The 11139-nt window shown below is 40.3% G+C and overlaps 1 protein-coding gene across 1 annotated transcript; it reads right to left on the bottom strand.

Moving 5' to 3' along the window:
• Positions 1 to 12: 12 nt before the first annotated feature.
• On the bottom strand, positions 13 to 9130 carry LOC121508066 (E3 ubiquitin-protein ligase TRIM39-like). Its single transcript, XM_041784560.1, has 7 exons — positions 8852 to 9130; positions 4855 to 4950; positions 4524 to 4760; positions 4424 to 4446; positions 4213 to 4331; positions 3917 to 4125; positions 13 to 2525 (listed from the first exon to the last, which is right to left on the bottom strand). Exons 1-7 carry the CDS (start codon positions 9074 to 9076, stop codon positions 1773 to 1775), a joined length of 1662 nt encoding a protein of 553 aa, XP_041640494.1. The 5' UTR covers positions 9077 to 9130; the 3' UTR covers positions 13 to 1772.
• Between the last annotated feature and the right edge of the window lie 2009 nt (positions 9131 to 11139).

Genomic DNA, 11139 nt, shown 5'->3' with positions numbered 1-11139 from the left:
TAAAATGAAATTTCACACCACTGCAATGTGGATATAGCGCAGATTCAGAGAATAAATTAGCACTGATTAATACACAGCAATTGTAATGTTTATTTTACACACGCTTCAGATTTAGAGATTCAGGAATGGTGGAAAGTGCCAGAGGATCTTAAACGGCCATCAAATGTATAAAAAGATCAAAAGCATATGATGGTATCTGGCCATAAAAGGCTTTAAAAACAAGTAATAAAATCTGTAGATAAATTATAAATGTAAACAATAATTGTGGTGTAGTGAAGGCTTTCCCCTTTACTTTCACATCAACCAAAACATTGGATAAGTCTCATTTTGACTCTGTGAGACTAGTAAATGTCAAAGAATAAGAAAACTGATTACAATCTAGTCTGAAACAGATATTAAAATCTTTTTCAAATGTCATTGCCATCCATTCACTGATTTAGGAGTTTTAAAATCTATTTAAACCCACAAATGTTCACATGAAAAGTCATGTGACAACATGCAAACCTTTAATGTCTGTATAAAGATCAAAACAATTCTGTCTAATAGATGTTGGGTTTTTTTGTCAGGCTAAGACTGACTGAGAGCTGGGGATAGAATGATTTAATAACACTTGCATTTAAAAGCTTTGATTCTTTGACTTGACACTAACAGCAGGGTTTAGTTTAGCCCGGGTTCGAATCTGGCCTGAGGCCCTTTGCCGCATGTCTCTCCCCGACTCTCGTCTCTGTTTCCGAGTCTATCCACTGTCCTCCTCTATCTGATAAAGGCACAAAAAGGCCCAAAAACAAATCTTAAGAAAAAAAAAGAAAAAAGGAACCCTGCATGATTAGACAAGTTCATCTGGTTGGATAGACATTTGTATCTCTCATATGTATATTGATCTAAAAAACTCACTAGATATCTGCATTTTGAGTAATTAAAGTTTATAAACTCACCAGCGGCAGTGCGTTTTGGTCCACACTGGCGCTGTGACATCCCAGTTCCCCAGCGCTCCTCACTGTTTCTTTACAGTAACCGCTGTTTCAGATTGGTAGCCAGTGTTAGGGCTGCATCTCAGAGACTCTGTACATCTCACGCACTGAGAATTTTAAAATTTGAGGTCTCCTCTATTTTTATTTGCACCGTGAGCAGTAATCTGTCCATCTAGACAGGCAAATGGTAAATACAGAGCCATATTTACTTTCTTGTAGCAAATATTTTTGTCCACATAGGTAGAATATGTTTGAAATCTATTCTTGATGAATCAGACGAAGGCCACAAGCTAAGATGCATCTGAATAATATAGTTGTTCACGAAACGTCTGCTCTTTATGAAGCTTTCTGTTTCCACACAGTTCAGGTAAAGGTTAACACAGTTCTAAAGCACTTCCGGTTTGTGCTTTTCAAAATAAAAGTCCACTTTAGCATTTGTTTAGAGAAATTCCCTTCATATGTATGCTTTTATTTTGAAAAGCTCCCTGCATGCTTCCACTTTACACTGAATCCAGTCACTTGTAGGGAGTTTTATTGAGGTAAAAACGTAGAAGAATGACAGAGCTTTGACAGCAGGGGGACAAAGCCAACACCGCGCAAACTCGTCTCTGGTATGAAAGCTGTTATGGCAGCAACAGCTGCAAGCAGCAAAACCGTCTGAAAAATGGTTACTGCATAGCAATGCCAAGGAGCGCTCATAGGGAGCGCTGCGGAACTCTGACGTCACACTACCAGCACGGACCAAAACATGGCGGCCTCCTGGTGAGTTTCTAAGCTCAAGTTTACTCAAAATACAGATATCTATATAGGATTATCTTGACTCATCAGGATTTGTCTGGTATTACCACACTCCCTGTTGATGATTTCCAGGGCCCTGTTCAGTGAGACATGGTACTTCACACTGAACCTAAGCTTACTGCTCTGTTTATTCACATCTGGTTTGTTGTTTTTTGTCTTTTCCCTTTCACTACATTTTGCTTTCACCTGTTTGCCCTTCGTGCCTTGTCTCTGGAGTTTAGCTTTCTTCCCCTCTTGGGCAGAACAAATAACTGTGGTTTTGTCTTCGTTCTGTTGCCTGCACTCAGACATTATACTGTCACTGCATGTTGATGATACATTGTTATTTCTTTCTTCAGGGAAAGACTCACTTTTTACCACACAGTCCTCCTCAGTGTCCTCCACAGGGACATAATCTGACCCCACACTGACGTTTACTCTCTGTGCCAACACGGTAAAGCCTCCAAACTCTGATACACACTCAAAGTAAGGGTAAACCTTCTCTTTAAAGCAGTGTCTAAATGTGAAAAGATGAGTGTTGTTATCCTCATTTGTGAATTCAAGTGTTCCTTCATCCCAGTCTAGTCTGACACTGATATTACTCAGGTGGAGTGATTCATCAACATCCAGGTCTTGTGGGGGGGAGGTCAGGGCTCGGTACTTTCCGTCTTGCAGGCTGATACACCAGAGTCCTGCCTCTGGACAGGCCTCAAACTCTGTCCTCCTGGACACTGACTGAGCAGCCACTCCCACAATCCAGTTACTGGAGTCACCTATCTGTTAGACAGGGACAGGATGGAGGTTAAATTAGAAGGTATGTCATGAAAAACCAGAGCTGGCAAAAGAACTCAAATTGTGTCCTTAAATTGAAGAACATGTACTTGTGTAAAAAGACTCTGGCACATAGCTGTAATCATATCTGCACACCCCACAGACTGGGGTTCAAGCACTCCAAGAAAGACAGTTTAGGTCTGGTTCATACAGAGTCAAATACTTCTTCTGGTGCCTAGTCCAGATTATTCTTTGACCAAAGTACAGCACATTCGCTTCATTAAGACCACAAGGGACTGGGCTGCAAGGTGGAAAGGAGTATAATATGCCACCTCTAACATTTTAGCAGCCCATGTTGTTTTATACCAAGGCGAGAATGGGGTTGCTTGTCACACTGTTTACTGTAGTGTGAATTGCTCATCATCAAAACATCTTTTAATACTCATCCCTGCATTGAATTGAAGCTTAAGGTGATGGCATGAAATGTGTGTCCCTCTCATTTTCCATCTTATTGTAACAAAGAAGAAATTCTTGATCAAAGACACTGGTGTGACAACCAACCCCATTACAGGGATGGTTGTCACACAATATGGGGTTGTTTGTCATAATGTTATTTTAATGGGAAAAATCTTTAAAAAAAAAAAAGTCAATATGGCAGGACTAAATTTGAAACTTCAACTGCATTGAGAAGTTGACAAATAACATAACTTAATGCATCCTAACACAACATGAGCAAGGAAAATGAACAGGATCATCTATAGGCCAGCCTGTAGCAACATAAAGATCAAAATAAATAGGCCTTATAACAATAGTCTGCTCAACTAGGCTACACGCTTTCACTGTCATGTGACAACCAACCCCAACTCAAATTTCTTACTAGTTTCATTGCTAAAAAAACATCTGCAACTAGTAAGCGAGCTAACACCATTCTAAACTACAGCTTTCCCTTCACATGTTTTAAGGGTAACCATTTTTTGTTATAAACCCATTGTGTAAAAGCCTTGAAGAAAACTACAGAGGAGCTGAATATTTTAACTTTGACATGAAAACTTAAAAAAAAATCCACCCATCTCAAGTTCAGCTGTCCTACTCCAAAGAAGTCTAAGCCAGTGAGCTCTGATCTCAATTCTGAACGTTTGCATACAAAATTTTGAGAAACAGCACCCTCTGGTGGCAAGATATAATAAGTGTGATAACCAACCTGTGTGACAATCAACCCCATTCTCCCCTGCTATAGGGCCAAATTGTTGGTAAATTTTTTCAGGCTCTAACATGCGACTATTAAGAAAAAAGGGGTGTTTATAGTGGATCTGTTTTTTGGATTTGTCTGTGAGAAAGAATCTGTTGAACATTTCTTATATATCATTAGTGCCCTTTATGATGCTGTGTAGAAATACCTTGATGCCCCAGCAGTGCACTCCTGAGTCGAAGCCCTCTCTTGCCAGGATGCAGTGATATGGGTGGAAACATTCAGCTGTCTCAGGGACAGAAACACCCACAGTCTGTTGCAGTCCCTGTGGAGGTCCAGGAGTGATATGAACACTGTTTAACCCCGGAGACACCCTCAAAGACTGGCCAGCTGTTCTGGAGTCAAAAATCACTGGAGCTGAAGGAGAGAAACAGGGCCAGAAAGGGTGAAGCAGGGAGTCAAAAAAGAAATGAACAGAAAGTGCATGTATGAAAAGAGACTGACTGTAAGGGGCGATGTCTTTCATTTTCTCCCACACAGAGTACTGGAGGTTTCCCAGGTGTTTGGACACATCTATTAAAGTTGTGCTAACCTGCAGCGTCTCTCTGCTACCTGTAGAAGCACTGAGGTATAAAAAGAGGAACATGAGTTCAGGAGTTCAAACAGCTTGAATGTCAGCTTTTCAATGTGAAAAATAACCAGAAATCTTTCATACCTATTCATCGTGTCTTCATAGCCCTGAAAAAAGAGTTTTTATTATTTTTGAATATGAAGACACAATTAATGGCATATTATGTAACATTTAATAAAGTTACCTCTAAAAATTCAGCTCCATCTCCATCTGCATTGAGAACTTCCTCGACCAGATGGATCTTCTCCTCCAGAGATTTTATCATCTGATTTATTCTGTCTTTCTGTTCATGAGCCTCTCTCTCCTTCTCCTCTTCATTCTCTCGGAGGGAGAGTAACCTGGCTGCTTCCTCCTCTCTTAAAAACTGGTGTAGGCTCTCAAAGTCTTTTTTCATCTGCTCCTCTGTGAGTTTAGCTTCTGCCTAAAAAGTAGAGGGTGTTAAATGTGACAAAATGAACAGAGAGTCTAAAAGTTTCCTTTTAAAGGTTGTTTCCTTTCAAAGTCCCCAATTTTACCTTGTTATACCTGGAAGCTTGTTCCCATGTTTGTGTGGCTTTCTCAAAATTAACCATCCTGTTCTTCAGTCCATTTAATGATGTTTTCAGCTCCTCCTAGTGGACAAAAGAAAAATTACCTCCAAAGACCTTACTTTACTAAATATCCTATATTTTGGTCATCTTTCACAGACCTATACATGGCTGAATGAATGAATAAATGAATCAATGAATGAAATGAAAACTCAGAGAGAGAGAGAGAGAGAGAGAGAGAGAGAGTACAGATGAACATGTGAAAATATATAAAATTTGCAATTGCAGATACACTGAACAATAATGCAATTGTGATTAGGATTTAATGAGAATAGAGAGTAATTGTGAGAGTACAAATATTAAATAGCATATAAAATACAAGTCCTTACATTTTAACTGAATATTTTCCAAAAAATATGGTACTTCTATAAACTTCAGTAGCGGCACTATTTTAAACTTGAATGCCTTTCTGCAGGCATTTTTGTAAACCCTTTAAGTACTGATTAATGCCAAAATAATTACAGTGATTCATGCCATTATGTTATTGCACAGCCTGACATTGTGATTAGGTTTGTGATTTTGTGCAGCACTAAAAGGAGCCACAGATCTGACCCAAATCCAGGCTGCCCAGCTTCCTAACAACACTGGACATGCACAACCAGGAGGCCCCCGGTGCCCCAATTGTGCCATTTTTCCAGTTGAGTCTTGAGCTTGTCTTTTAGTTTCTGGTCTTGATACCAGAGTCTTGAACATACACTCAATCACTTTCCAGGTGCATCCAGTTAAGTCCATAAGGGCTCATGGTTTAGGAGACAGTGGAGAGGCGGCTCATTACCGCCATCAAGTGTGATGGTATAAGTTTCATTTCAGGCCTACAGAGGGGACCTGACAGAGAAAATCTGCAGCCAGATCCCTCCGGGGTTTTTGAAAGGCACTCACTTCACCTTCAGAAGAGCCTCTAAGATGAAATAAAGTTGTAAATTTAAGTTTTGTAATTTAAATCTGACAGCACACTGATTTTTATTTGTTTGGTGCTGTATGTATGGACAACCCCCAGCATCTTACCTCTCTGCTGAACTTAATGAATCTCATCCTGCTTTCATTCGTCAAACATATTTACTAATCATAGCAAACAACATAATATTAATGCTATTTTCATTGCATGATATCAATACATTCCTACCCTGTTGCAGTATTCACTGGTGTTAAAATATCGTGACACAGACATAATCAAGGTTCCCTCTGATGGTCATGATTGTGTCTACGTGGTATTGAGGCATCAGGATTATTTTCTGTCTTCTTCACCATGGCATTCACTGATTTACTCCCTCCCCTATGGGGTGGAAGCACAGTGAGGCAAAGCATTGGTTTCACTATGTGTGGACTGTCATGGTGGAAGCATTGCCTGCCGGTGCCAACAGACGCACTGACAGTCTCACCCATGGTCTCACCAGATGACTGGAAGTCATGGCAGAGGGTGAATATTCCTCTATTCCTCCCAGCATTGAGTATTCTCGTTACAATTTACTGTCTCTCTCTGTTACACTCGACTCGACTTGTCTCCTCGACTGGGTGTGCATCTTTCAAACTCTATAAACTCCAAAACTTTGAATAGAAACACACCCAAAAATGCTGCTGGGATTGAAGTTACTCATGTCCGCCACATCCTTGTGTAAAGTGTTAAAAAACGCAGACCACCGCCATTAACCCTATCTCCCAATAGTAAAGAATCCTTCAAAAATTCCTGTATCCAGACGGTGATCCGGATCACTCCCAAAATCTAATCAGTTCTTCCTTATGCCATTTCTGACATTTCCTGAAAATGTCATCAAAATCCGTCCACAACTTTTTGAGTTATGTTGCTAACAAACAAACAAACAAACAAACAAAAAAACCCACCCGATCACATAACCTCCTTGGCGGAGCTAATTATGTATTTGCAGACGGTCATGGTATAATGTACAACCATAAAGTAACAGTGTGGTTGTTATAACAGCAGACTGTGTGTCAGGAGGATTATTAATTGATTGGTTGGTGGGTTGGCTGGTTGTAGGGGACAGTGCACATTAATGAATAAGGACATTTAAACATGCCAGATTGTAACCATGTGTAGTCCCTGGCAGATTGATGGTATTCATTAAACGTGTCCAACAAGCATGTTCATAGATTGTTAAATCAGTGCCAGTCAGCAACTACTCCATCCTGTCAACACCTGCCACCACAGCAGAAAGTTAAAATCTGCAGCAAACACAGTTATTAGATCACTATATGGGACATATTCAGTCGCAGCCCTGATTCTGACAAAGAAACCACCAGAACATGTTATTCTTAACATTTTGCGCCTCTGTGTGCTCGGATGAAGGTGAGATTTCTCTCAAGCAACCATCTATTTGTGACCTGATGAAAAAAGCAATACCAGCTTAGTCTTCATGCCTGTTTAAAAGTCACTTTAAATTCAGCCTGTATAAACTAATCTTGGATTAACACAAGGCAGCATCTGTTTGGGCAGGAAGATGAATATTTACAGGGGATCAAAAAATGCCTGACTGCCTGCTTGTTCAAATATCTGCCTGCTGAGGTCGCAGAATGCACTGTAGAAAAAAAGGGGAAAAGAGATGTTGCCCTAGTCTCAGGAAAAAACTAGGCTTCAGATCTTGAACAAGCCTGTGTTTTGGAGAGCTCTGCTGTTATTTGACATCTTTGTGCTTCTATTTGGTTTGCCTTTGTGGCAGTAGGCGGCTCAAACCGTGAAACCAGTGCTTGAGAGCTTGATGGTCCTTGCTGAAGAGTCCTTGAGGAAAACAGCGAGTTCCTGGCAGCTGCTCCACATCCAGTGACGTCCTTCAGGCCAGTGCTGTGCTGCTTTCAGTGGAAAATAGGAAGAACCATTTCTGCTCTTTCACTTAGATGGTTTGTTTAAAGCAGAATGGCACAAGAGTAGAAAAATAAACCACTTCACAAGGGGATAAGAGGGAAGTTCATTTATGATCTAGTTCTACTTATTGAGTTTTAAAGACACAGTACATTGAATTTTCTACGCTTAAATGTCTAAATTAATTGAGAAACTTCTACATCTACATATCAAAATAATTTAATCGAGTAATTACATTACCTCAAATACTTCGTACAGTTTCCAAAGCCAGTGAACACCTTTATTTTACTAGTGGTAACAGATGTATTTTGTCTGCCATGACACTTGTCTATTGTTGCCATGGAAACACAGTGAATGCTACATAAGGAGGAGAGAGCTGCTAAAAGCTGCTATTGTGTTGCTGTATCTCATTCATGTTATGTGCCGTTTACTTCTGATGACCTCAATTATCATCTGTCATTGGCTGGAGTGTTTATAGATTCCCAGCTATCCCTGATGTCATCTATTATAACTGCTGAAACTGAGAGGCCCCTGGCTGTGGAGTTTACATACCGTACATTTAATGGTAAGGACTGAAAAATAACAGTGGTTGACCAGCTGTTGACTCATGAAACATTTAAGCTGTGAGAAGGGGTCACATTAAGATGGTGTTTAGATTGAAAGGACACAAGTCAGAAATGCAAGGAGACTGTGTTCTTCCGATGTAAATACAGTCATGAGCCATAGTTTGGAGTACACAGGATTCTATTGGCTTATTATTTATATTGATAGCATGGTGGGATTAATTTGCAATTAATTAGAGTTATCTATGAAGGTTGTGAGATTAATCACGATTTTAAAAAATTTAATGAAAAATCTAGAAGTCTGGACAAAAATCTGGCAAATCCAACAAAAGAGAGATGGAGACAGTTCCTTCAAAGTAAAAGCATATCTTTGACTCTCTTTGACTTTTTGCCTTTTTTTTTCTTCCAGACAGACCCTGGCTTTGCGACCCACCAGTTGAGAACCAAGGCCTCAAAGGACTTCGTTTTTCCATTTCTATTTGCCAAACTCTGGGTTCAGCTAAAATGTTTAGTGGTCCTATGATTTCAGTTTTTGATGTGTGGCTCGTACCTTACAGTCAGTTGCCGCCTCATTCAGGGGGTAGGCTCTGTGTCCTGCGTGGCTCTCAGCTGCACACTGTTTACACAGAGGCTCCAGGTCATCCAAACAGAACAGGGACAGGCTGACTTCATGATGCTTACACAGCTCCCAGGAGTCAACACACCATGGAGGAGAGGTGAGGCCTTCATCCTCCTCATCTGTAAAGCAGACAGGCAGCAGAGTTGTGCAGCTCATTGAGGGGCTGCTGGTGGTCCGAGTGTCCAGATATGAAGCCAGTATGATGAGCCTCAGGATGAAGAAGCAAGAAATGACTGAGCGTTAAAAAAGAGGAGGAGCAGCTGTGTGTTTCAGTGTCAATGTTGTATGTGCAGGTTGCATGTACAGCACTAGTATCTGCTTACACAGTCTTCAGCCTGAAGCCAAGCCAACTTGCCTCCACCAGACGTAGCCATACATCACTCCAAAGTGTCACTTTGACTCTCATAACCCTGTGATTTATGGTAAATTCTTACATCCCAAGGCCAAAGTCATGCCCTTACTTGTTATTTATTAGAACCCCCGCCCCACATACACGCAGAGACACACACACAATGAAGAGGCAAAGCAATATTTTTCATGAATGACCCTGTTTTGAACAGAAATAAGTTGAGATCTGATCAGATGGCATTTCTTATATGAATATGTTAAACAAGCAGGATCTTTAACCCATTTTTGTTCATTATATTCAGTGGGCGTTTCTTGCTTAAGTGCTGTAGTGAGAATATGTGCTCCTTGGTAATTTTGCAGCAGTACATCATGTTCAGTATGCTGGGCCTGAGTTAGCTTCATTAGATCCAGTTTCATGGCCTTTAATAGCCTGAGCTGTTCTCACATCAGAACATGTATCACAGCACAGATCAGCTGTGACTGGTCAGTTACACATAATCAGCTCTCTGATGTAGAATGAATTGCCCTAGTTTGCAGCAGGTCAGGTGTATGTGGGAAATATATGCCTTTATAGGTGAACTCAGAGAACTTGTGAGAGTAACTATCATCTATTTCTCAGCCTTTTGATTCATCAATATAAGATGTGTAAGTGTCAAAAATAGACCATAACAGTTGTGTAACTATGATGTCAGAGTGTCAATACTCCCTTTTACATTTTAAACTTATGGATGTGAAAATATTATGAAGCACCACAGCCTTTTTAAAACAGTCTCACTAATGTCATCCATACCTTTCTGGAGAGGTGCTTTGGAGCCAAACAGTTGTGATAATAATATTGAATGTGCTAACTCTGCCTGAAGTTTGCTCAATGAGACGGGGTGACGCTAAGGCAGGCAATTAGCCTCCTCTACTGACAAAAAGCTACAACACACCCATCTGTCAGTCAACTGAACCACGCCCCTTATCACTGAAAACTAACCAATGTTCATAGTTGGAACATAATATTAAATAAGGCAAGACAGTCTGGCTGAAGACCATTCATCTGACGGCCACTCTTACAGACCGTTCATCCGAGGCACTGTATATCTCAGAAAGGAAAGAACACGCTAAAACTTTCAAAACAAAATCAGAATAAAAATTCCATTCAGGGTTAGGGTAAAGGTTGAGGTAAGGGTTATGATACCAAAAGTTAAAAATCAAAAACATGAACTGCAAAACCTGATAACAAAACAGCCGAGTAAACAGTCTGCTCACAGGAAAAAGGCCTGTCCTCCATGAAAACATTCCAAGCAGCAAGCATAGTCTACGAAGCTTTCTAGGTAGCTAAATAAGCCTTAGCTATGTTTGGTAAAGCTCACTTAGCTAAAGTTTGTTTAGCTGTGGATAATAAAGCACTGCTAACATAACTACAAAGGCTGTGTCCAAAATCACTCCCTATTCACTATATAGTGCACTAAATAGTGGATACGCCATTTTGTAGTGGTGTCCATATTCTGAGCTAGCATTGTTATTCACTACATAGTACACTCATTCTATCCCACAATGCATTGTGAAAAGTAGTGAACAACCGGTGGTCACTAGCCCATCAATATTTAACATAATGCATCGCTGTTGCTGCTCTCAAACATGACGGATGAACGAGAGGAGCACAGCAACACATATAAAAACGTTTTAAAATGCTTTGTTGTTGGTTTTACCACATCTGTAAGAAAATATTAAAGACCCTGTAAAGTGAAATCCAAAGTTTTTGTCTTGACACTCTAGAAATGTTGGAATATGGTTGCTGTAAAGAGATCTACATGAGACTAAATTCTGGATTTAGGCAATTTCATCTCTTTCCTGGCTTGGTTTCATGTGGGCGGGGCCAATAT

This window comes from Cheilinus undulatus, linkage group 4 (assembly GCF_018320785.1).
Source record: "Cheilinus undulatus linkage group 4, ASM1832078v1, whole genome shotgun sequence".
NCBI classification, from domain to species: domain Eukaryota; kingdom Metazoa; phylum Chordata; class Actinopteri; order Labriformes; family Labridae; genus Cheilinus; species Cheilinus undulatus.
Note: the sequence above shows the minus strand (reverse complement) of the source record. Positions and strands in the feature narration are given on the sequence as shown.

Bases quoted from the DNA above. Each gene is read 5' to 3' on its own strand.
- LOC121508066 (XM_041784560.1), bottom strand. From the start codon at position 9,076: ATGAGCTGCACAACTCTGCTGCCTGTCTGCTTTACAGATGAGGAGGAT. The intron at 4,951-8,851 runs GTACGAGCCACA...TTTGTCCACTAG, and splicing joins AGGCGGCAACTGACTGTAAG to GAGGAGCTGAAAACATCATT. The intron at 2,526-3,916 runs GTATTTCTACAC...CCTGTCTAACAG, and splicing joins TGCACTGCTGGGGCATCAAG to ATAGGTGACTCCAGTAACTG.